The sequence below is a fragment of the Pseudopipra pipra genome, chromosome 5 (assembly GCF_036250125.1).
Source record: "Pseudopipra pipra isolate bDixPip1 chromosome 5, bDixPip1.hap1, whole genome shotgun sequence".
NCBI classification, from domain to species: Eukaryota; Metazoa; Chordata; class Aves; order Passeriformes; family Pipridae; genus Pseudopipra; species Pseudopipra pipra.
Window position 1 is genome coordinate 53,466,640 of NC_087553.1, and position 27,253 is coordinate 53,493,892.

At 38.1% G+C, this 27,253-nt stretch overlaps 1 protein-coding gene across 3 annotated transcripts; it reads right to left on the reverse strand.

The window, feature by feature from the left end:
- On the reverse strand, positions 1-26,123 carry SLC13A1 (solute carrier family 13 member 1). 3 transcript variants are annotated; one of them, XM_064656135.1, is made up of 16 exons: positions 25,992-26,123; positions 24,153-24,281; positions 23,259-23,395; positions 18,353-18,540; positions 17,713-17,764; positions 17,558-17,624; positions 16,888-17,051; positions 14,228-14,347; positions 12,960-13,058; positions 12,769-12,870; positions 6,595-6,698; positions 5,640-5,749; positions 4,816-4,977; positions 2,660-2,797; positions 2,377-2,558; positions 1-142 (listed from the first exon to the last, which is right to left on the reverse strand). In XM_064656135.1, exons 1-15 carry the CDS (start codon positions 26,088-26,090, stop codon positions 2,415-2,417), a joined length of 1,815 nt encoding a protein of 604 aa, XP_064512205.1. In that variant the 5' UTR covers positions 26,091-26,123; the 3' UTR covers positions 1-142; positions 2,377-2,414. The 3 variants fall into 3 exon arrangements, with proteins under 3 accessions (XP_064512205.1, XP_064512206.1, XP_064512204.1); XM_064656136.1 differs by lacking the exon at positions 1-142 and having other exon boundaries at positions 1,228-2,558; positions 16,888-17,048; XM_064656134.1 differs by lacking the exon at positions 1-142 and having other exon boundaries at positions 1,228-2,558.
- Positions 26,124-27,253: the final 1,130 nt, after the last annotated feature.

Sequence of the window (27,253 nt, forward strand, 5' to 3'; positions counted from 1 at the left end):
GCCTGATTTCATGGTGTAGTGCACTCATGGACCTCTGTAGACCTTGCCATATTCAAGGCTAAGGTTACAACAGCCAATTCTGTATTGGGAACATTAATAAAACTCGGGAACAGTTCAGGAACAGTTAATAAATTTCCTTTGGCTGAAAAACAATTGCCACATGATTATAATACTGCAGAGCAGACCTGTGGAGACCGAAAATATCACATCCATTGGGACTGGTAAACATAAGGCCACAAAGAGGGCTGTCTTCTCTTTTTCATGTTTCATTAAAAAAGAAAAAGACAGTTTTACAAACAGAAAAGAATCCATCCCAAATAAAAGGGACAATAATGAATCTATTAGCCTAAAATGAATATGTTTGTTTAAAGACAAAATATTTCACAACCAGGACAGTAAAGCACTGGAGAACATTAGCCAGGGAAGTTGTGCAGTTTACATCTTGGAGAGTTTTGAGATGTGACTAGAAAAATCCCTAAACAACCTGGTCTGAATTCAGCGTTAGCCTTCTTTGAGCATGAGATTGGATGAGAGAGTCTTCTCAGATCCCTTCCACTTCAAATACTCTGTGATTCACTGTTTCTGCTGCTCTTCAATAATCTGGAAATTACTGACAGAATTAGAAGGTCATACCTGGGAACCTTAAAGTAAGAGCATTCTCTTAGCTGTTTGTCCTCTCTGTGCCTGCAGGCCTGCACAAGCCAGGAGCTCCTGCACTGCACATTCTTCTGGGAGAACACCATATAGTATAATCCAAGGTTTGTATCTTGGATTAGTTACTTGCATAAGCATTTCCCAGTGGTACCTGACTTCATTTAGCCAAATGTTGCGTATCTGTAATCATAATCATTGCTGCAGGGGATCAGTTATCGTTATTTGTATAGTGGCAGCTCCTGATAGGCCTAGTGATGGCCATAGCCTTATTTTGCCACTGCATTAAATAAAGTGGGGTTGCCATCCTAAAGAGATAGAAGCCTCAGTCAGGCTTAAAAGAGTGGTGGCATGCACAGACAGCAACTGCTTACACAAAACCATCATCATTAAGAAAAAGTGCTTCTTTAATAATTCACTGCAACTGAATCTGCAACTAGTAGCTAAAGGAACCATACTACATATACAACTATATGCTGTATTCTGGCATTATAGAAGTCATGACTGACATCTCTAAATGTGCACTATCAAAAATAAATGTAAACTATGTAATCAAAAAACGAGCATTTCTTGGTTGTTGTTGTTTTTAGGAAAAATGGATAATTTACACTATCTATAAAAGACAGATTAAGGTTTACAACTATCATGCAGGTGTCCCAAGGCATGATCCAAGCTAAATACATGCAGCTTTCATTCAGACTACTAGCTACGTGCTCTTTACAAATTATCACCGGTCTTCCCAACAGGTGATAGTCCTTTTGGTGAAAAACATGTAACAACCAAATAGAACATCATTATTTGAAGATATCTTTGAACTCCAGCTTCCATTCTGACTACATTGCACTGTTTTGTGTTTAGAACATTACAACATTAACACCGTTTAGTAACCTTAAACTGCCACCTGTTCTACAGAGATCATGAGCCTGCAGGCGAAGATGCACTTCATTGACAGTTTGAGTGTCAAATCTTCAGCAGTCTATCTTATGGTTTCATTCATCAAGGGGATTTATCTCTACTTTTGGCAGAGAGATATGATGATCATTTAGTCTCCATTTATATAGATCAACTCAGATCCATCAATACATGTCAATCCAGAGAAATATTAATTTTTTCTACTCTTGTTTTCACAGCAGTAACGATATGTTTCAGTGAGGTCTTGGGAGCAGTTAGACTAAACATATGCTTAAGTATGTATTCTCCTTCCAGGTTACAAGGTGTTTAATAGATAAAGTGCTGTTTAAGTGGTCATGCTGCTATTCTCCATTTTTCTGTGCATTTCTGACAGGTCTGTAAACTATGTGTTCAAGAGAGTCCCCTGCCTGATCTTTTGTTTATGATCAACACTGTTTCAAACAGAGTTTGAATCTAGAAAACAGAAAACTAATATGTTCTCTGACAACCCCCAAATAAAAAATAGCAAGAACACATATTTGAAATAATAAAATGTACATTTCATTATTCTGCTACCCTGAGAATGGGGGCAAACTGCCAGTGATAATGGCTATGCACATTTATTTTTTTTCCTTCACAACATGAAGATATTAAAATTCAGACTAGCTGAACTAGATTAGAAACCCTATCTAACTGTGATATTTAGAAAGTCTAGCACTCTTCCTGATTAGACTCTCAGACTGGATCATCAGTCTCTGGGACTGTGAAATATGGCATTTATAGTAATGTAAGTCCTTATCGTTGTGGTGACAAAAAGCATTTTAAGTGACTCACCACATGTGAGAAAAGAAACAAGACTTTTTTTTTTTTTTTTACAGCCCAGTGTCATTTGTAGATGGAATGTTTGGTAACCAGCTTGGGTAAGTATAGAGATCAAATATAGGCACTATCCATGTCATAATTGCAAGCATAACTACAGCAACTCCGATGATGTTAATGCCCAAACCAGCTTTCACCTGAAAAAGAGGGAAAAGAAAGCAGAAACTTACATCAAGATACTGAAGAAAATTTTTAAAATGTTTAAAATCCCCTTTAGGGACTTTTATTTAAAACTTACCATGTCCATAACAGTTAAATGACCATATGAAAATACGATGGCATTGGATGGGTTTGATACAGGAAGCAGGAATGCGAAGGAAGTACACAAGGTAGCAGGTATCAAAATGAAAAGTGGATTCACATGAATGGCTTCAGCCTATTGAAAAATAAGAGAGTACAGCTGTCAAGGGATGCATTGCCAAATTAAATACATAAATAGAAACTTCTTATATTACCACAGGTGAACTGCAGATAGAACTGCTAGTCTAAATAGTGAGAAATAACTTTTTTGGTAACTCGTTTTTTGAGATTATATCTGAGAATGCTTCAGAGGAGAAAAGATAGTTCTTTAAATTCATGCCTGATGTTTTCTGATTGTAGTTGAGTCCATAAAATAAGGCAATTGCAAAGGCTGCTCACATTTCACAGGCACAAGAAGCAAAAGCACTGCAAGAAAGATTATGAAGTTGCATTTGTATGCAATTCGTAAGAGGAGTTCAATGAGGGGTTCAATTCTGTTTGATATCTTTATTGGTGATCTGAATAAGGGGATCAAGTGTACCCTCAGTGAAGTTGCAGATGACACTAAGTTGGGTGGGAGTGTTAATCTGCTGGAGGATAGGAAGGCTCTGCAGAGGGATCTGGACAAGCTGGATCAATGGGCCGAGGCCAATTGTAGGAGGTTCAACAAGGCAACGTGCTGAGTGCTCTACTTGGGTCACAACAACCCCATGCAGCACTACAGGCTTGAAGCAGAGTGATTGGAAAGTGGCCCAGCTGAAAAGGACCTTGGGGTTGACAGTCGGCTGAACATGAGCCAGCAGTGTGCCCAGGTGGCCAAGAAGACCAAAGGGATCCTGGGCTGTATCAGAAATAGTGTGGCCAGCAGGACCAGGGCAGTGATCATCTGCCTGTACTCAGCACTGGTGAGGTCACACCTCAAGTACTGTGTCCAGTTCTGGGTCCTTCACAACAAGAAAGACATTGAGATGCTGGAGCGAGTCCAGAGAAGGGCAACCAAGCTGGTGAAAGGTCTAATGGGTAAGTCCTATGAAGAGAGGCTGAGCTGTTTAGTCTGAAGAAAAGGAGGCTCAGAGGAAAATCGACAGACTAGAAGACAATCAGTAAGTTTTGAAGAAGAAAAAATCAGATGTTTTGATAAAAATGATTAGAAGAAAAGACTGAATTGAGCTAAAGACAGAAGAAATGAGAATTATGAGTAAAGCACATCTATTAGCCCTCTCTTAGCTGACAACCTGCAGTGTTAACCATTTTTGCTGAAGATGCGGTCCTAAAGAAACTCTAAGAGAGCTGTCCTTTTTAAGAGCTTCAGATCTTCACAGATAGTAATAACAGCATTAATTTTCATGTGTTGAACTGTGCTGGATTTTGCTGGGGTAGAGTTAATTTTCTTCACAGTGGCTATTATGTTTAGATTTGTGCTGAACACAGTGTTGATAATATAGAGATTTTTTTTCCTCCTGCTGAGCAGTGCTTACACAGAGCAAAGGCCTTTTCTACTTTTCTCACTGCCACACTGGCAGGGAAGTTGGGGGTGAGTGGGAAATTGCTAGGAGACACAGCTGGGACAGGTGACCCAAACTGACTCAAGGGATATTCCTTATTATATGGCCACATGCTCAGTATATAGAGTGGGGGGAAGAAGGAGGAAGCAGGAGGATGTTTGGAAGGTTGGCATTTGTTTTCCCAAGTAACTGCTATGTGCGATGGGGCCCTGCTCTCCTGGAGATGGCTAAACACCCACCTGCCCATGGGAAGCAGTGAATTAATTCCTTGTTTTGCTTTGCTTGCCTGTTCAGTTTTTGCTTTCTGAGTTAAACTGTCTTTATCTCAATGCATAACTTTTCTAGCTTTTACCCTTTCAATTCTCTCCCCAGTCATGCTGGTCAGGGAGTGAGCAAGCAGCTGCATGGTACTTGGTTGCTGACTGGATTTAGACCACGATATGAACTTTTATCTAATTTTACTAAATTTTCCACATCCCTTGTAAGAAATACTTTAAACCACCAAGTATCCAATGCACAATACAGAACAGGAAAATAAACTGCATGAAGTATTTTATGGAGACTTTTAAAAACTGCTTCTTTAAGCAGCTGTATTATTATATGGATGATAGAGCATATTCTGATTAAAAATAACATTTGTTATACTCACCAAAGGAGATAGTATGGGCAAAAATATTGTAATGGTAGCTGCATTGCTGGCTACTTCCGTTACTGAAGTGACAATAAGACAGGATATCAGGATAACCAACCACAATGGTAATGATCCTATAGGGGTCAATTTACTTGCTACCCACTCAGAAAGTTTTGAAACCTGCGTAAGGAATATGGCAATATGATTATGTTTAGCAAGTCATTGTAAGAAAAAATTTAAAAATGGTGTAGAAGAGATTTTACTCATCTGCTACTTGCAAAATATTTATGTAAAAGACAAAAAACTGGAAATATTTTCCATATTCCTACCACATATTTTTAAGCCCATTTTTCAAATTCAGTTGTGCCCTATAGGAGCCCATGCAAACTATATTCCACTTATTTATATTTGTACCTCTGAGATGGTTAGTAGAGTCTTATCAGAAAATGGTAATATGCATATATCAGGCTTCATCACCACAGTCTGGGTCCAAACCTGCTTGATTTACTTAAGTAACCACCATTGTTCACATAAGAGATACTTCAGTGACATTTGACATTAACCCTAAGGCTTTGGAAACAGTGTGTCTTCACAACTCCTACCACCATCAGGTTTAAATTACATAAGAAACAGTAGTCATCAGTTGTCTTAGAAGACAAAGGAAGCTTCTTTTTTTGTAAACCTGCTTTGTGAACATCTTGAATATTCATCACATTTATCATGTTCAATATTGCTACAGAATAACTTGCTAAAACAAGATAATAACTGAATTCACTGCATGTCTGAGTTGCTCCTGTTGTGGGTCATGCTATTTGTTCAGTATCTTCTATAAATTGCATTACCTCACAGCCGTCTGCCAGTGCAAACCCGCCACCAACGAGAATAGCTATTTCCCAGGGCATGCATGACTGAAATTCCTTCCAAGTAATGAGTGGAGTGTAACCAAAAACAGCTAGAGAAAAAAAAAAAACAACAAAACAAATCCCCCAAACAACATTTAAAAAAATAATCTCTCTGAGGAAGTACTTGGGAAAAATTCAAAGGCAATCATTATAACATGAAGAAAGCCTCTGATGGAATCAACCTTCACTTCCGGGGACAGATCTTTTCTGGGGAAAACTGTCACAGCCTGGAGACACAAGAGCTGTAACGGTTTCCACCAGTGGAACATTGGCCCCTTTCCCCTCCTTCCCTATGTGGAAGATAGCTGTGGGATATCAATGAGTTTAATTTACTCAATAAGACTGCACTATTCACAGATTGCTGTGCAAAGGCTGTTTCACTTAAGCTCAGTTATGGTCTTGCATTCTCTATGAACCCCCAGATCTCATTGATTTCAGCAGCACAATTGAATGCATAAAGAGGACAAGCTAGAAGTATACTTTAGGGAATATTTCATTTTGAAGAGGAAAAGTTACATGATAATGAACTCATGTACTATTTTGAATTTTACAGGATACCTTAATTAAGCAGTAAAATTTTCCAAAAATAAGCCCAGCCCTGCCCATTCAGTCCCGTTTCAAAGCCCGTTGCAGTCAATGGAAAGGTTTCCGCCTGTGGTGATGGGCTGCAGGCAGCAGGTTCCTGCACAGCACTAGCTCCTGCTGTTAACATAGCATAATTGTTGGCACTGACTTCCAGGCCAGGGATGCTTTATATCCCAGTAAGATTTTATCCTGTATTAAGATTATAGCATTATTACTTAACAACATTCCTCTAACCAGTGCAATAAGTTCTATTTATAGTAGCATCTTAGGTACCTTATTGTAGTAAAATCTTTATCAAAATATACTCAACTGTTTTCGCCATTTGAAGTCCTAGACAATGTTTTTGCTGGAATAATAAAGAACAGGACGCCTATCACTAAGGCAGCTGTTGAATCCATAATATAGCTTTTATACCTAAGGAGAAGTTAAAAAGAAAAAAACACATAAATATACATATTCAGGAGGAGAAGAGGAAAAAGATTGAGGAGGAGGATAGAGTAGCAGAGAAGAGCTGCTGTAGACTTGACCAGAACCCTCTATTCCCCATCCTTTGCACCACTTGATGTGGTGGAAAGAGGCAGAGGTGTAAGGAATGAAGGAGTCAAGCTGAGCCTGGAAAAAAAGAGGGTGGGTGAAAGGTGTTTTAGTTTTTGGGTTTGTTTCTCACCTTCCAACTCTATTTTTAACTGGTAATTAAATTAATTTCTCCCATATCAAGTCTGTTTTGCCCATGACTGAAACGGAAAAGCAGTATCCCTGTCTTTATCTTGACCCACAAGATTTTTGACCTTATTTTCTCCCCTGTCCTGATGCCAAGGAGCAGTGAGAGGGCAACTGGGTGGGCACCTGGCAGACAGTCACAGTCAACTCATCACATCTGTAGAAATATTTTGTGCAGTCCCTCTAAATTCATAAATAAACATCTTGAGTAAGTATGTGTTGTTTTGCCACACAGAAAGGGTGACGGTTTTGTAGCTAAGAAAAGGCAGCATAGCTTAATTTTCATCCTCCTATGGCTGTCATTACTAGGGCCATAGTCACAAGGGTCATATTTGTTTTGGTCACTTCCAGTGCCTGAGAACTGTTTGCACTACTGTTTCTTAAGCTAATTCAATATCCTTCTAACTTGTACAGAGTAGCCCTAAGATCAGGTAAGGTGCAAAGCTGAGCTCTAAGGCCATTTTAACACATCCATCTGAGTCTGTTACAGACTGTTAGAAGGTGACATATTCCAGTCTCTTATTTCAGTCAAGATGGTCATTAAAAATGAATAAAAATTGTACTGAAGAAAGTTAAAGCAAACATTTTCTTAACTTTTGTTATTTTTTCAATTTTCTGCAAGTTCTGTAAGATTTTCTGGACCAATATACCAATATATTTGTTCTGTTAGCCTCAGACCATATGCTTTTCTGAATATACAGCTACAGTAGGTCTGATAATAACTTCCCAGCAGATCTTCCCAGCAGCTTACTGTTTTGTACTAAATAAGGGCTTTTCACTGAAAAGAAAAATTTTTCTCCTGATTTTATGCTACAAAAGCATAATCTGCTAGATCCCTTTGCTTGGTTAGGTGAAATTCAAAAAAGCTTAATATGCATAGCGCACTGACACCAAAATCACCATAGTTTTAGCTAACATTGTCACAAAATGAAGCTGCCATAGAAATTGAAGTGATTCTCTAATTTGTGTCTCCTGCTTCCCAGTGTCTGCCTGCATAGAAAATACATTTTGAAAAAACGTATTTGCTATGGTTAAAAAATATATGTTGTTATGGTTATATAGTCAGAGGGTTCTGCCTATATATTACCCTTATCCTAGGACCAGATGTGCTGGGTCTAAAGATCCAAAATCTCCTCCTCTAGGATCCCATCCTGCATTCTCTTAAGACTTGCTAGGACTTTTGAGGGAAGGCAAGGTCTGGATACAGAAACAATTCATGCTGCCACTTTCTTCTAGGCAGATGCATTTTTATAGAATGTTCGAATTTGTTAAGGGGCCTTGGGAGGTCATCTGGTCCAACCCCTCCCTGCTCTGGCGGAGTCACCCAGAACCAATTGCCCAGGACTCTGTCCAGAAAGTTTTTTAATACCACCAAAGATGGTGACCCCACAACCTCTTTAGGTTGCTGTTACAAGTAAAAAACATTACATGATGTTCAGGACTCCTGCAAGTTTCAGTGTGTGCTCATTGTCTCTCATCCTGTCAGTGGGTGCCACCAAGAAGACCCTGACTCTTTCCTCTTTGCTCCATACCATGCAGATTTAAACATTGTCAAGGTGACCCTGCAGCCCCCTTCCTTCAGGGGTCATTCCTCCCCATTTTGCATTTACACTTTGCATTTATGCTTGTTGAACTAGGGAGGTGCAATTTTTTGCTCACAAAACTTAGCATTCCTGATGCAAAACACCATTCTCAAAAAACCTGCTTGGGACACACACAGCATCCTACCATTAGTCATACTGTTATGAAGATACACACATGATGCCATTCCAAACAGAATGAGATAATATTTTTTCAAAGTACATTTATCCAAGTGGTAATACAATTGCACATACAGCATCTACCTGTTTATAAACTGCAAATCTGATTGTGGTATAAGAAAGCAAAAAACTTGTTGATTCAGGAGATCTCACATGACTGCAGCTGAAATAATTGTAGAGAACAGGGCTGTCAGCAAAAGTACATTCTTTGAGAGAATCAAAGAAATCGATAAACCATGCAAAAAAAAGCATGAGTACATTCAAGCAATAATCTAAGGAAGAAGGAGGGAAGCCCACCTTGCAGAGATCAGCTGTAACCAGCTGCAGCCCAGTGTTGAACTTACTGTTTCTTATAAGGTTCCTGTAGTCCTGGCCAAAGGCCACCCTGGAACTCCTCTAATTGAAGCTAATACTCTACAGCCTGGAATCAGGCCAGGACATAGAAGGAAATTGCTGTAGCAGAAATTATGTGTGATCCTATGCTGTCAACAGACGGGGAGGAAACAAGCATTTTTAGCCTGTGCTGCTCTCTGTATTGTTATACAATATTTATTAAAACATCTTGCTGTTTTCTCCCAGAGGGAGGTAACGGGCACAGGACAGGACAGCAAAGGATTGATTAGTCTTTAATAGATTTACAAATTTTTCTCATAAATGTAATTTATTTTTGAAAGACATCTGATAAAGATGTTAAAATGAGCTCTACTCAGCACTGATACAGCACAAATATGGATTAAAAAATGGCTGACATTACAAAAATTAGCTTAAAAAGTGGGAAGGTATCATGATTAAATATGAGTATTCTGCTGGGATTTCAAAAATATCAGTGTTTGCACAATAAAGAGCTTTGAGTAACTTGTGAGGATGCACACAACGGGCTGAGAACATGAACATGGATGGTGAGAGTGATAGGAATGTCTTTTCTGAAGCAAAACAAACTTTGAATATTTGATTTAGTTTGTCAAAGCAAGCTTATAAAGAGATATGATTACCTTATACATATATTTTTAAAGCAGCAATCACAGAAAAGTTTTTAATCCAACAAGAACATGTAGCTGGAAGTTATATTCAGACGGAAAGCAAGATGTGAGTTTGACAACAGACATGACTACCCACCAGGATAGACTATTAAGGAAAGGAGTAAATTCCAAAATCCAAGGAACCTGGGCTTTGCCACCCTGACATCAAGACTGATTTCTTTCTGGAAATTCATGTTCTAATAAAATGAATATCTACTGAGCTTAACACAGAGAACAATGTAGCTCTCCTGACCTTCAGCATATTAGAATAAAGGATCAGACAGACATTTCTGGTATAAGAGCCTGAGAGTGGTATGATTCCCAGCTAATAGGACTCACTCACTTGTGTGGGATGGTCTCATACTTATAGCTCTGATATTGTGGCTTTTCATGAGGTCAAAGCTTTTTTCAGATGACAGAACTCCCTGAGGCCTGCTCAAGACTGCAGGATATGATCCTGTGGAAAGCAAGTACTATCAGATTTCTGTAAGGGTGGAGACAATTTCCTTATACTTGTTTCCTGTGCCATAAACTTTAGGAAGTTGTGCACATGCCTATCTGTACACTTAAATCCAGAACACTGAACAATTTTGTGTGCGCGTACCTTCAGGAGCGAGTGTGTGAGAGATATGAGCTACAGCTCATTGCACTGCTGGAAGCCCACACATGTCGCATCACAGTGAGAGAAACATAGTTCCTGGGGTTTGAGTTCTTTTTCCTGTTTCTTTGTTGTATTTCTTTGTTTTACTTTTTTTTAAGAAGATGGCTTGCTCCCAGTTATACCTGTGCTGGACCCTTGCCCCACTCATGTATCTTGGCTGAGTTTTCGTTGCTCAGAAAGTATAAACCTAATTGCCTGGGTTTATGCCAGTTAATGTAATTGATTGATAAAGGAGAGCTATCTGGAAATAGACAAGTTCTGAATAGTTAGAAATGCTTTCTTTCCTCCTGAAGGGTGTAACAGAAACTTTATTTCTCTTCAGGCTACCTCATGCAAGTTAGAACATGATTCGGCCTAACATGACATGACTTGTGATTGCATTCCCTTCCAAGGAAAACTTTAGAGGGCATCCACAAAGTAATGTCCCTGTGAAGAACCTGTAACCATGCTTATTCTGAGAATGTTCTGTATTTCCCTGCCAGTGAAAAAAAATCCTCAGACAATGGTAGCTAGGTTCAAATATGAATATGTGGCTCTCTGGACTGAAAAAAATAATTTGAACCATAAGTCCCATATTTGAAAGGTTGTTTACCATGCCTGCTTTTCAGTATCAGATGTAGCTCTTTAAACAGTGCTCAATGAGCACTAAATTTTAATATGAAGCAGGAAGAGAAGCCAAGCCAGCCTGATTGCTTAGCTAGCTGATTGATTGCTTGATTAGGTCAACACTCCAAAACCCCTTCAAGAATACAGTGTTTCATACGAGACAATGATCATTAGCTCTGCTGTTGTTATGGGGGGGTAGTAAATGTTCTTTTGCAATTTTTTTGATAATTAAAAGTAAATAATTTTAAAACAATTTTAGTTTTTAATACGCTTTATAATGACAATTTTTGCAGAAAATAATTTTGCTTCATGCTTTAAATGTTCGAAGTGCTACAATTATTCCTGGTAACATCCACTCCCAGACTTTCTGGAAGAGCCCTGGGGAAGGTGTGTAAGTGCATGAATGATGAAAATATATTTAAAGAGAGAAAGCATGATGGATACAGATTCAATTTCATTTATGACAAATGCCCAGGAAAACAAAATTGGAAATGATATCCTAGTTCAGCACTGGCCTTTGGGCCATCCAATAATAAATGTTAAATCCGTAAGGACCTAAACAGCACTAAGTCCTGCTCATCCCAATCCTGCAACTACTTCCCACCACTCCAGAGCAAAACTCAGACCTTTATCGCAGAAAAAGAGAACTGAAATTACAGGAAGTACAGCAAGAGAAAAGGAGATATCACAGTAAAGTTCCTGTAAGATTGACTGATTACTTAGGAAAAAAAATCCAGGTGATCCTGGAGAACCTGAAGCAAAAAGCAAAGCAATGTAATAGTTCTTCGCTTTTTTGTCATTAGTTGAACTGTGATGTTGAGGGAGTTATGTATGAACAGAAAGTAATTTATAGCATTAATTTGAGCTGCCAAAGCAGGGGATGTTGGCCTGTATGTGTACTAGTGTGGCTGTCACTAAGTGCAGGAGATCAAAAAATTCTAATCAAAGATTCATTATCGAAATTTCATGTTTGATGAGGAAGTGGGATACTATGACATTAATCATTATGCGTTCTTCCTCACCAGATCAAGTCTAAAACCTAGGCATAATCCTTCTTAGGAGGCACTTACCATAGAATCATAGAATCAGCGGGGTCGGAAGGGATCTCTGAGATCCTCAAGTCCAACCTTTGATCCAACACTGCTGTGGTTACCAGACCATGGCACCAAGTGCCACATCCAGTCTCATCTTAAAAACCTCCAGGGGTGGAGAATCCACCACTTCCCTGGGCAGCCTATTCCAATACCTGACTACCGTCTCCATAAGGAATTTCCTCCTAATATCCAACTGAAACCTTCCCTGGCAGAGCTTAAGACCATGCCCTCTTGTCTTACTGATAGCTGCCTGGGAGAAGAGACTGATGCCCACCTGGCTACAGCCTCCTTTCAGGTAGTTGTAGAGTGATGAGGTCTCCCCTGAGCCTCCTCCCCTCCAGGATAAACAACCTCAGCTCCCTCAGCCTCTCCTCATAGGCCTTGTGCTCTAGTCCCTTGATTTTATCCTGTAATGGGTTTAACACATTTCAGCTATTGCACACATGCATATGTGAAATTTCTAGAGTTTATCTATACTGTATACTATACTACAAAGATTTGCATCAACCTGGAATATTTCTGAAATATTGCAAATATTTTCATTTTTTAAAACTGAAAAGAAAAGAAGGTATGTAGTTAAGACACAGTACAATTCTTGCTGCTGTATCAAAAGAGACAACTTACTCTGGGAAAAGTGAAGACCACCCTGGGATGAAGCCAGGATCTCTGGTGAACCACAGAATGGTCATTATAATGAATAAGACAAGTGTAACAGTTTCTGGGTAGCTACAACAGAAACAGAATGAGTTATCAATTTTCTTAAATTCACTCTTGTATTTAATTGCTCTTGTTTGCAGATTTATAGTTTGAGATACCTCATTGGTCCAAGTTTCTTATACTCCTCCTGAATCACCCGTGATGAGGCCTCTTCTCTAGCTGTTTTCTTCTTGCTGCACTTGAACATGTTTTTAAAACTGGAATGTAAAGCAGCAGAATTGCTGAGTGTATATTAGTGTATACAGAAGAAAAACAAAACGTCTAACTTTTCTAATATCAGTTACCAATTGCATTTTACAAAAGGAAAAATGTCACTTTACAGTACAGTATCTCCGATTCAATTATCACAAACTGAGCATATTGGAATTAACTGAAAAAGTCCAGTGGGAGATTGACAGAGGCTGCAACAAAATGTGTCCTATTCTTGACTAGTTCATTTGCCCAGGAAGCATGAAACTTTTATCATGGAAACTAATTGAAACAATCAAATATATAACCTAGCTATTTAATGAAAGTCATCTATGACTTTGCTTTACTTTATTTTAGAATGAAAAAGTTTGTATCACATGAGTAGCCTGCAGAGTATTTGCTACAAGCTAGGTTTTCATTCCTGGCTAAGACTCTTACACAGTGTTAAAAAGAACACTACAAATCAAGAAAAATGACCATCAAGAAAAAGAAAACAATATATGTTCACATATAAAGTGGTAAGCGTGCGATGACTCTATCTGCTTAAAAATAGTCTCACTTTTCATCTCTCGCACTGTAAGTAGCCATGTAATTGTGGAAGATTGCTGTCCCACTTATCTCTCCAGATGTTAGTGAACTTATGGAGAGCAAGGCTTTGAAGAATCAGCCCAAAAGAAGTATATCCTATCCAAAACCATAAAAGCCCAAGCTCTGTGGAAAGACAAAACCCCTACCATACCACCACACATGAACTTAGAAGAAGCAGAAGTTTTTTACTTCAGATTTACAAATATAGTCAGTTTATAACTCAGATACTGTTAAAGTATTAAAAACAATCCCTGACTCCACAAAAGGGCATACTCCTGACTGTGAATCTTCCAGTCAGACCAAAATGTATAAGATTTCAATATTCGTCTGTCTTGCAAGCATGCATTATTTAATGATGACTCATTTTTGATATGGACTTTTTACGCTGAGCTAAATAGTCAAGGATCCCTATTTTAGAAAATTCTTGTTCCATCCAGAGATTAAGTCATACTAATCAAGGACAGAAAATCACTGTTGCTGCATTTTCTTCCTATTGAACCTGTCAAACCTAGATGCACTATTTACTCCTGGTGCAAATTATCTTTTATACCAGTTACCTTTAGTTTTATTGATTATACCATTTACTTACTCAAACCCAAGGAAAAGCCACTGGAGCCACACCCAGGACAGCAGCAGAATAATAACTCCGATGGGGAAGGCAAGGATAAACCAGGATCCAAAATTGATGCACTGGCAACCTGGGTAACGTCTGGATGAAAGTAAAAAACATGTTCAGTTGAGCTTTGCAAAGGAATGAAGACTTGTGAGAAGTGCCAGAATGTACTGCTGCAAGACAGTGCTTCTGGCTGGCAGCATGAGGTGTCCTCTGGTATCCTCTTCCTCACCCTCCCATCCTTATCTTCATGACCACTACAGGAACTAGCTGTGCCAGTTATTCAATCACTGGATCAGCAACAGATCTGGTGATCTGACATGGACTGAGATGTGTCTAACCTGAGTTCAGTAGGCAAGGGGGGGGCCACTTGTTAATTAGCATTAAGGACCATTAGGACTACAAGGAAGCAGAAGTTGAAAGAAAACAGTTCTATGAGATGAGACTTTAGCACAAGAAAATAAATGAAAAAGCTTCCAATGAACATAGAGGAGAACAGTGGAGATTTGTATTTTTAAAATTTCCATAAGCAATTCAAACCTGATTAAAATCAAAATTACTATTACTAATTTCCAGGAATGTTCATTTGCTAGGTGGATTGTCTCTCCAGTCACCTTGTCTCTTTGAGGCTGTCTTAACCTACTGTTACAGATGTGGGCCATTCAGCCATGTGATTTTATAAAAAATGGAGAAAGGGGCTCTGGTTTTCTGAAAGAAATTATTTTGCTCTTGAATGTGAAAGATGCTAGAGAATCAAAAGAGCAGCGTAATGAAAGCCTGTTTTACAATTTAAATTATTTTGCTCTTGAATGTGAAAGATGCCAGAGTCAAAAGGGCAGCATAATGAAAGCCTGTTTTACAATTTACTTTGTGAATAGAAATTACTCTTCCCTTGAGCTCCTTCAACTCTACTGAGTGAGCTTTTAATTCTAAAGTGAGAAAATTCTAGTCTCTTTAAACAGCTTCCTCCTTGATGCAAAAAAATCAGGTAGAATGGAAATAAAAATGTCCAGAGAGAGTCTTTAATGACTATTTCTGATTATTAGCCAATCTTTTGTATTTCATGTCTTGCTAGAAGGAAAATAATTCTGATGGTTACATAGGTTTTTGAAGCTGTAAATGCTTATCATAAATGCTCTCTCAAGCACATTTTAGGTTTGATATGTACTTACTATGATGCTTAGATGTATTCCAAATAAAGTGCTAACAGGGACAAAACCAAAAGTCCTATCGTCTTCTTGAGGTGATGCTCTAAATTGCGACTGTACATAATGATGAGACAATGAAACTAGAACAATTAAAAGCATTGTGCTGTTACATTATTTATTGATTACAGGGCTACGTACCTTTTATTACATGATTAGTCATATCAATTTTTGAATTTAAAAATTGCAAGATAGGAAAAATCTGACATAACTGTAACAATTTAGCATTCCATCATTTGCTAAAGTGTTTATGGTCTTTCCTGAAACATGTGTGATAATTTCTTATTGAGCAATAAAACAAGCTCTTAAAAACTTTATGCTAAAAATTCAATTCCATTATAATATGTTAATTTATTGTGTTTATATTCCACAGTAGGTTTGTACAGGGCCGAATATTTGTGTATTTCTGCTAATCTGAGTATTGCATTTAGGTATTCTTCAACTCCCAACCAAATATTCCTCAGGTAAACAGAACAATCAGTTTAAATGATTTTTCAAAATGATCTATTACATAATACTGGTTGGATTACCTGCTGTTGGATTATCTACTACAGGTCTTGCCTGAGGCAAGGATGGACAGGACACACTGAACTATTTATTTTCTAGACCTATTCCCTCTGGAAAATGAAAACACTACAAATGCAATCAACAACTGGTCTTTAACATTTTGCTATGTGCAATACAAAATAGTGGGCAGAGGGTAACCAAAGGATAGTACTTTATTTTACTCCATTCAAAATTAGAGTATGCATATTTCTGGAAATAGTTTGCAGAAAAAAAAAGTTCAGCAAGAACTATTGGGTTATCAAGAGCTTTGGAATTAAATCTGCCATTTTCTTTTCAAAGCAGTTCTACTTAAATATGAGAAGGAATATTAAAAAATGCTTTGGAAAACCTCAAAACAAGGTGTTCCACTGAATGCAGGTTTCAGACTGGCTTGAAATTATTTTCTTTTTCATTTATTAATGGATCTAAATTCCTCATATCACCAATGCTTAGCCTCTTGTAAGTCTCTCCTGATGGTCTTTGCTAAGCAGACCCAGATTTAACCCCTGCTTCACTTAGAAATTAATAACAGCTCTTTACAACCTAATAGTGCCTATCTTATTCATGCTAAGCAGCGCCTTCCTTCTCAGACAAGCCCATCTTTTTTCCATGCAGCTACTCAAATAGTAAAGTACTACTTAACCAAAGAATGATCGTCTTCTTGTGTGTGTTGGCAGATCATTTATAGCTTTTCTCTGTGTAAAGCAAATATAACCATGCAATTTCATTTTCTGTCTTTAACAAATAATTTAAAAAAGCAATAGAATCAAGTAATATCAAATCAAAGGGTAAAGTTTCTAATGCATTTTAGGGGAACCATGTGAGAGCTCAAGAATAATGTTAGAAGTCTGGATTAAAATGAATATAAATAATATAGTCTCTTACGAATTGAAGTGCTCAGTAAAAATCAGATTAGTCGATGTTCCTGCGATTGTGGTCAGCCCTCCAATGGTAGCAGAATAAGCAATACATAAGCACATCACTTTGAGAATCCCATTGTATTTGTCCTTTCTGCCTTTTCTCTCTGCTTCAGCAGGTGGTAGGTTCTGCTTAGAAAGTATATACACCAATTAATATATATGAAGGGCTCATTATGAGGCACAAAAATAGGATTCAAGGATGCCTTAGAAGAGCAAGACAATTTGCTGGTAATACAGCTGTAAGCAGTGTGGTTTGGTTTGTTGTTATAGTGGTACTGCAATTATTCATGCAAAGGAAAAGGAGGAAGAGTCAAATTCTGAAATCCTTTTCCTGATCTGTCTTCACTGAGACAAGAACTTCCTTTATATATACTGATATATATATATACACACTGTAGATATCAACTTTGTATTCTGGTGAGGTTGGTTTAACTTGCGTAAAATACACTGGGAGCACAAAACCACTAATGACATGATTATGTAAGCAAACTGTATGTATATGTGTGACTACACATATATTTCTTATTCACGTGAAACTAGATTCATTGCTACCTGTGCCATGTTAGGTGTTGCATAGAAGTGAGATTTAGGTTAAAACTAAGTTACACTATGTAATAAAAAGACACCTTAAGTACCTGTTCATTTCCTTTTTCATTTTCATTTTCAACTGTGCACACAGTACTAGCCACACTGTTGTTATATCTGGAAAACAAAGGCATGTATTGTAATAAACAGATATTCTATTTAGAAGAATTCTTAGAGCAGAATTTAGTAAATTAATAACAATTACCCATTAATTTGCTTTTCTTTCCACTCAGTGTTTTCACAGTCTCCTATGTGTTCTGTAAGACAGTGATGCAAAGACAAATAAGCGTTTAAAGGAGCAAAACTGGAAAGGCTCCATCAGCATGTCCCATTCCATGCAATCACTTCACATTGTCCCATGAATACATTTGTAAGTGCCGGTCTGAGAAACAGTTGAGTTGTTCCCTATTCCTTCATGACTCCTATTCCCAGAATCTGAATCCTTTAATGAGGAGAAATCTTTCTACCTTATAATCGAACCGTGTAGGAAACCAGTTTAGATTCATTTGTTCTCCTAGCATTACCCTAGACATTAAAGAGCTCTTTTCTTGTGCTAACATTTAATGCTCAGTGTATCTGTAGCCTGCAGTCATATTTCAGACATTCTACTAGACTGATAAGCCAGCCTCTCCCCTTCTTTCCTCCTCTCATGAAACTGCCATCTTCTGCACCTGTTTTAATCAATCTTTGTGAACATGAGAGAGCTCACACATGGTATTCCAAGAGAAGTGTCACAATGAAGCATGTAATGACAATAGTACTTCTCCAGCCATTTAATTGTATTTCATGTGTTTTTTACTGCTGAGTGAGGGCGGGCAAGAACCAAAGCTGCAGCGCATGCCTACCGTCCAGCTCCAGTGCTGGGTTGGCGGATCCATTAGAACAAGACATCTCCAGTGCATCAGCTTCTACTTCGGCTCTGATGATCTGCTGAGCTACAGCCTCTACAATTGGCATCACCATGGCAGCAGCAGAGGTGTTGCTGAGCCACATCGACAAGAAAGCACAGCTAACCATGAAACCCAGCATAAGCCTGGAATAGGAGAGACGAGTCTGTGACTGCTACAGTAACATCTCCTGTCACCAGTCTATTTAATATAAATGGAAAATGTTTTCAACAGAAAGCTCTAAACACTAAAAATTTAAAGTCTGTAATTGATTTTTGAGGAAGTTTATGAATTAAAATTGATCAAAGACTGAAATTACCATATTTTAGTGTTAAAGGTTCAAATATGTTGTCAACTGAAGTAGAAGCAATAATGTTTATTTACAGAATTATACTATATTTGAGCAATCTTTGAAGAAAGAACACCGTACACGTCATGAATTCAAATGAGAGTTAAAATGGCTATACTGCTAATGCTATTAATCTTGCATTATACAATCCAGGTCTGGATCTGAATCATGGATCATCTACCACCACCACCTGCGTCTCCTAGAACGCTTCTATCAACACCGTCTCCGTTCAATCCTAAACATCCACTGGTCAGATTATATGACCAATACATCTGTTCTTGAATAAGCAGCAGTCACAAGTATTGAGGCCATGTTGGTGCGAACACAGCTGTGATGGGCAGGACACGTCTCAAGGATGAAGGACCACCGCCTCCCTAAGATCCTGCTTTATGGTGAACTTGCCACCGGCTGCTGCAAGAGAGGAGCCCCGAAGAAAAGATACAAGGACTCCCCGAAACAACATCCAGCCTTGGCCATATTGATCAACATAACTGGTCTACTCTGGCCTCCAATCAGAAGACCTGGAGACACACCATCTATAACGCTGCTGATGCTTTTGAGAAAGCACGCAGGATCACCCTTGAGGAGAAAAGGCAATGCAGAAAGAATCGTGCCTCGCAGAATATACCACCTAAGGAGTCTTTCTGTTGTGCCTTTTGCAACTGGACATGCCTATCTCGTATTGGCCTTTTCAGCCACCAACGCGCTTGCAACAAACATGGGTAGAGCCCTTCCCAAATCTTCATTTGCGAAGCCTAGCCATGATGATGATGATGATATAATCCAGGTCAAACCCCTGGAGTTATCTCTTAGGCTATAAGTCCTCTAGATACCAGTCCAGTTGTTATGGGAAGAAATATTAACAATTCAGTAAATGGTATTTAGTTCTTAATCAGAACACCAAGCCAGGCACAGGGATTATTGGGGCTTCAATAAGCGTCTTCTTTGATATTAAAAGGGAAAGGGAAGGTCATTAGTCTGGTCTTGGCACAACTTTTTCAAGTTTACTACAAATAGGAATTGCATCTGTGCAATTCCTGATTGCACTGATGCAATACACTGAATTGTATCAATGACTGAAAAATCAAACATTCCATGTTGTATCTGGTGAAGTTGGACTGTAAATTTAGAATACAGGCCGCAAAGTCATTTTACTGCATTTCTTGGAGTTGTGAATGCGAACAGTCCTCTTGACTTCCTGTTCCAAGGTGCTGTCATTGCCAGTAAACACCTGCCATGCATCACCACGGTGAGAGACCAACTGAGTAGAGGGATGGTGGTGGTGCAGCATTTTCTCAGAAGTCATCTGTGCAATTTGTAAAGCTCTTCGCCCAGCCTTGATCAAGAGCTCCACAAAGAAATGGAAGGCCTACTTAGCACATGAAGCCAATATAAAAATTATATAAAAATTGTGTAAACATTATTTTATTATGTAAAAATACTATTCAAAATGTCTCTCATAGCCTTTCTTTTCAGCCATTAGCAGCAACATTTCAAACTTGATTTTTTCTTAGCAGGGGCACCTTGTTTTTTCTCTGTGCGCTTTTAATTGCATAATGATAAAATGATCTGTAGACTTGCAAGATGTGGACCGGATTTAACAGAAATTGTCATCAATAAACTCCACTAATTCAGGCAGTTTTTGGTTAGGTTGTCAGACAGAGGCTGTAGAAGAATTGTGTTTTTAGGACAAATTCTTATGCAGAAATTACTGGTCAGGATAAGCACACTGAATATGAATTTTCAAGCTGTAGAAAAATGCCATTTTAGTAGAACTTGCAGGGGAGGTTAAAAACCAAAGCAAATTAAGGAATTCACTAACATGTTTCAAAACTGTTCATCATAAATTTCCAGCATTTGATGGATTGATGATCATGTGACCATTTGGTACAATGTAGTGGGCTCTAATGAGGAACTCTGAAAGTGATGACAAAATAGTAAAATGTATTCTCTCCTGTTCAGCCTCTGCATTCAGTTTTTCTGCATTATTTTCCCAGTGGTATAGTTAAAAAAATATTTTGCATGGAACCTTGGATGATAATTTCATTTACATTTAACTATAAAGTCACTCTTGGTTATGTAGTACACAATTAATGTTTTATTACCCATTCTAGTCCTTGCAGGCTGCATAGACATATTCACCTTTCTCTGATAGTTGCAGACCAGACTGCATGGTGCAAATGACAGGAGGTCTTTACAGACTCATAGAATCATTTAGGTTGTAACACACCCTTAAGACCATAAAGTCCAGCCCTAAACCTAACACTGCCAAGTCCATCACTAAACTATGTTCTTAAGTGCCACATCTACACATCTTTTAATTGTCCCCAGGGATGGTGACTCAATCACTTTCCTGGGCATCCTGTTCCAATGCCTGACCAACCTTTTCACAGAAGAAATTTTTCCTGACCAACCTTTTACAGAAGAAATTTTTCCTATTATCAAATCTAAACCTCCCATGGTCCAACTTGAGGCCATGTCTTCCCCTCCTATCACTTTTTATCTGGGAGAAGAAACTGACCCCCACCTGGTTACAACCTCCTTTCAGGTACTTGTAGAGAGTCTCCCCTGAGCTGCCTCTTCTCCAGGTTAAACAATCCCAGCTCCCTCAGCCGCTCCTCATAAGACTTGTGCTTCAGCCCCTTCACCAGCTTTGTTGTCCTTCTCTGGACATGCTCCAGCATCCCAATGTCTGTCCTGCAGTGAGGGGCCCAAAACTGAACATGGGTTTTGAGGTTTGGCCTCACCAGTGCCGAGTACAGGGGGACAATCACTGCCCTGGTCCTGCTGGCCACACTATGTCTGATACATATTTGTTTCTCCAGAAGAATGCATAGTGAAAAATCCAGAAGTCTCCTGCTATTCTACTTTCACTGCTGCACCCCCTCATGACCTCTAATGCAGAAACCTCCTCCAGTGGTATCTCTGCCTTGAGCAGGATTAGTCTCCAATGTACACAGGCTGGCTGGGGACTGCTGCGAGCAGCAGAGGACAGCTGGTGCAGAGAACAGCACCACCACTGCCGTGGGCACCGCTAATGAGCAGCAGATGCTGAGAGATGGGTAGATCCTCTCCTTCACCAATCGTCTTATCATAATCTTATTATCCCTTTGTCATGATCAGGAAATGTGATGAGCTAGTTATGAAGGATACTGCTTCCTCAGGGTTACAACGCTGTCTGTGGAGTTTCACAGCATATTCTGAGTTGGAAGGGACCCGCAAGGATCATCAAGTGAATGGCCCATACGGGGATCAAACCCATGGCTGTGGCATTATTAGCACCATGCTCTAACCAACTGAGCTAATCTCAGGAGTTACTCTAGGTCTCCTCAGCAGCTGGCTGCAGGTTGGATTGCCCACAGCAAGTTCCCCAGCAACGTTCATCTTAGCATGGCACACCATCCACTTGTGTTCTCCCTTTCAAGATTTTGGTCAAAAGGTGAGAAGTGAGCTTTAGGAGTGATCAACCAAACAGAAGTTGAAACAACTAAATCTACATAGCACAAGAATACAGCCAAAGATAAAGGAAGGCAGTAGAAGAAGATTGTAAGGAGCATTTTGTCAAAACAGAAAGCTACCAGCTATCAAAACATGCAGAACCTAAGCAAAATAACTGTGATATTTATAATTAGGTCAGATAAATCACTGAGGAATAGAAATAATCCAGCATTTCCATGAGGTGCTATTAGTTAGACCATCTCATTTTTTAGACCTGGGGTTTCTGATTTTCTGACCTTTTGCTTCCTATTAGTCTGTTTCCTGGCAAGGAGTCATGAATATGATATATTCTGGGAAGCCAAACTTGCTCTACAAATCTTATCTGCAGCCTTACTGGTGTGCTGACAGGTACATCTCTGGGCCTAAACCTTTTCTGCAAGTTTGTAAAGCAAGCAAGGAGTTTTTACTTCATAAGATATATGATGATAGTGAGTAAGCAGAGAGTGTGATTTCATTTCCCTCATCACCTCATCCATCTGGGGAAGTTCTTCTCTTTTGATAGTTTTTTTATATGTAAACAAAGGAAAAAAACATAAGTAAAGACATTGTGCTTAACGTGTTTTTCCTTCCCCACCATGTGTTTAGTTTTATGACTTTTTTTTCCTCACTGTGCATTTGAGGTCTTCTTGTATTTTTGGGAATGTCCAGAATTTTGAAAAGACTATTGAAATAAAAATTAATAATCAGCATAAAACAGATTTTATATTGAAGACATTGGGTATGAATGTTCCAAACACCATCAAGAAACAGGACCCCTATATTATTCACAAATTAACCATTCTTTTTGTCCAGAAGGATCCTTATTATGAACAGAATCACTGAAAGGGAACTTTCAATTAGGACCTCAGCAAAATAATAAAATGTCACCTGGAAATCAATCATATCAAGTCAAATATCTACTTTGAGTAGAAAAGAAAGGCTGGATTTCTGCTAACTGAAAAAGCACTAGGCAATTATTTCTGGAATACGTAGATTTCCACAAGTATTATTTCTTTCAAGACATTCTTTAGCACATACCATGCAGGCTTGACACCCACCAGCATCACCATTCTTAAAGCCACTCTTTTGTGCAAATTCCATTTTTCTATTGACGTTGCCAAGCAAATTACTCCAATCAGCAGCAGATGAAAGTCTTTAAAATAAGAAGATGCCACCTAAAATAAGAAAAAAAACCAAAAACCAAAAAATCCAACCAACCAAAAAAAAAAACCAAAACCAACCTTTTTTTTTAATTAAATGATGAATTTCTGATAGTATTTGGCATTATCAATTTAATGGAAAAAAATACAGTAATACTGTATACTGAAATAAATATCAGGAAAATTTTTTGGCTTAAAATTAAACTGTTAAGTTCATTAGAACTGTTAATTTCATTTAACCAAATGTTGCAAGAGTAAATGCAAGAAAGTGCATATTGTTAAAACAAAATAAAAAATACGGCTTATGATAGAACAACCTAAAATTATCAGTCACATCTCACATATGGACTAAATCACCAATGAAATGTTGCTTTTATTACTTTTGTCATCTCTTCAACAAATACAATAACAACTTTAAACATAGAGTATGGTGTCATCACTTTGACATGAAGATGTATTTTGCATATGGGGTTGCACTCAGCATTTTGCATGGGGTCATTAGTATGACACCTCACATCTGTAACATTAAGATATTTTATATCTAACTAGCATTTTTCTATTGACTGGCATCTAAGCACTCATAATATAGAAAAAAGTGTTAAAGACATACAAACAAGTACTGAGGACAAAGCATGTAAGCAAATTTTGAGGCAGAATGACTGTGGTTGGTACTCCATGGATTAGCCTGACAGGTTTCAACATTATGCATTTCTTTCTTTGAAGTTTTGATCCTTGATATCCACAATATAAAAGAGAGGAAAAAGAGATTTACCTCCTTGGATCCCATTATACCAAACAATGGGAACATAAAGGCAGGGAGCAAAGCTGAAACAGCCAGTGGCAAAGCTTCTGTGAGCCAAAAGATGGCAACCACAAACAACGTGTATGCACATTCTGCTTCCTAGAACACAAAAGGCACCAACAAGAATATGAGTTGATCATCCAGTGGAAAAAATCACAGCTATGTCAATAGAGAGATTCCCCACACCCGGAAAAAGTATGAGTCAAGGGACCTGATTTCTCTAAGAGATAGTAAAATTATTTAAATTCTACGACTTAGGAAAGGTAGGGGAAAAGTCAGCTGCCTAATCCTTCAAGGACAATTAATCACATAGGTCATTCTGGAGCATTCTCAGGCCATGAATTACCATAAATCACAAACATTCTCTATATGCAAGCAAGCCTTTAAGCCTCTAGGAGAACTCACAGTCAAATTTTGTCTCTCCTGTAATCAATGAAGTTTTTTCATCAATATCAATAAGGCAAGGATATGATCTAATGTAAAAAAGCTTTGTGCGAGACTGACAAGAAACACAGCTGTTGTTTTTAAGACTTGTAATTTTAATGACTGTCTTTTATTTAAACTCCTGAAAAACAAGAGTTTTTTCTTTTTCTTGTTTTTTTTTTTCCAGGAGAATCTTTTTCAATGCTGCCTGTAAAATGCAGGTGAAGTGAGTCTAGTTTCTTCTAAAATCCTAGAAACTTCTTTTGTGTGTTTTTGATTTATATTTATGCTTTTAAGGAAAATGGCTTTTAGTGCCACTGGTTAGGGCATGAAACTGCCCAACAGCAGCACAGATGATTTGTACTGCGAAAGGGAAAGCTGAATGATGTGGCTCTTGGAACCTTTGACTGGTAAAACAACAATGTTAAATCTAAGTCAGTCAGCTATGGCTATCATTTATTTTTTGAAAGAAGTTTTTGTTATGTACTAAACAATTTGAAAATGTCAAAATTCATCTAGCAAATGTTCATCTCACTTAAGTCCTACCACATTAAGAATTTCCTGTGAGTTTCCTCCTGAAAAGGAAACTGAAATATTGAAACTGTGATGTGAGTGTGAAGCATGTTGCTCTGTAATCACTATCTGTGATGCAAGCATTTCTGAAATTAACTTTCATGTATTGTCACACGTGATATGTATGATTATGTATAATGCACATGTGATAACGCATCACGGGAGAATTCCATTTCATTCTACTTACATCAGAGCTATACCAAATAGAATCATTAACAACATCTTTAGATAGCTGTTTCATCAGCTTGGAGTTGTCACAAGAATTAGTGAATGCCTGAAGAATTTATTCCAAGTAAAATAAAACTAAGATATCCTGCCACAGACTTTATCTAGGAACCAGACGAAATTTATCAGGTCATTGACTTCAGTCATTTACTATCAGACAGCACAGTATGTGATGAACTTAAAATCCTTCATGAAACAAAAAAGTAAATGCAGCTCTCTTCCTGACAGTTCATCTTCACTGTCAGTCATACAGAGATGTTTAAAAGTGTCCAAAAGGTAATAGCAAGGACAGGATTTTCAATGTAATCTAGATGATGTTAAATGGGAAAAGCATTTCTGAACAAGAAAACAAATATATGACTCAGAGCTTCATGAATCCAGTACAGAATTTTGCATTGAAGCTGTCTTCTCTACAATTCTATGCCAATACACTTTGACCAAAAAAAAAAACCAAAATGAAAACATAATGAATTTATTCAAGATCCCTTCGAACAGAAACTATCTATGATTCTATGAATCTTAAAAGATCTGGGAATCTGTCTTTACATACAGGTGCAAAATAATTATGTCTCAAAGCAGGTCACTTACTTTGGTTTTGATGATAAGTGGGAGTGGAAGTAAAAGTAGTGGAGTGAGGACAATGAGCAGCAACCTTCGGTAAACCAAGAGGTAGCTAAGAATCTTCATGGTTGATGGTTGGTAGATGAATTTTCCTGCAGAAACTGCCAAAAAACTGGTCTGACTTTAAATAGCTGACTCTGATTAATATTTTTCCAAGCTATCACCTTTAGCCATTGCTAAAGCAGGCCAGTAAAGCAAGTTAAAATTAAATCTTGATCTTTATTGTTTTAGTGAGTTTATTAACAGTAGGTTGATAAGATAAGTGTTCATCATAAACCAAGGCTAGATGTCAACTCTGGCAGGACTTTCTCTCCCTGCCCTTCCTCACAACAAGTTTATATAATTAGAGCAGGTTTTAGACAGCTAGAAAACTAAAAACTTCAGGTGCTCTCCCAGTCACTGTCGACTTCAGTAAGAAGTCAAAACATATAACATACATAGAATATATATTCAAAACCAATTGTGACATTGTGTGAAATCATATGCAAGATAATTATATTGAAAAGAATTAAAAATTCTTCCTTGTCGTCTCCATCTGTGGAGATATTCAAAACTTGATTGGACAAGATCCTGAGCAATCTGACCTGAACTTTGCTCTGCTTTGAGGAAAAGGTTGGACTAGAGAACTTACAGAAGGCCCTTTTAACCTCAATTTCTCTGTTGTTTCTGTCTGTCTAGAATTTAAACTATATGAAAAAAATCGAGGGGAGGAGGGGGTTTCTGTCTTACCAGGCAGGGAGTGTGTGATAGCTCATTTTCTCTTCTCTTGCAGAAAGAGGATGAGGGTTTTTATGTACATCATATAAAGCTTTGAGGAAGGCTAGGAGTAGAAAAGTTTTTGAGGCAAAAGTAAAAAATAAAAAAAACCTTTTGCTTGAATTTTCCTGTTTTTCAATAAAAGAAAACTTGGTACAGTCTTTGTAATACAACAAACTAGCATCAAACAAAGAACAGGAAAAGATAGGAAAGAGGCTTGTACACTGTCTATGGATGAAGATCAAAAGGGGAAAGAACACAGTGTTTTGTGCTCAGGATCTTACATGAAGCAGAAAATCGGAAGAGGAGACAGATGAAGAAGTCTTTGAGTTATCTTCAGGACTATCCAAAGGCCAGGTAATAAAGGTGGATTTTTACTATCCATATAACTTTTTGATTATAAGAATCCATGTGTCAGGGTACAGACAAACCAAGCGATCAGATTGCCAGTGTTGGGTACAAATGTCTGGTTT

Excerpts from the sequence above, each read along its gene's own strand:
- SLC13A1 (XM_064656135.1), bottom strand. The coding sequence starts at position 26,090 with ATGAAGATTCTTAGCTACCTCTTGGTTTACCGAAGGTTGCTGCTCATT. Across the intron at positions 17,625-17,712 it reads AAAGAAAAGCAAATTAATGG|ATATAACAACAGTGTGGCTA; the intron begins GTAATTGTTATT and ends TTTGTTTTCCAG. Across the intron at positions 2,559-2,659 it reads ATTTAACTGTTATGGACATG|GTGAAAGCTGGTTTGGGCAT; the intron begins GTAAGTTTTAAA and ends CCTCTTTTTCAG.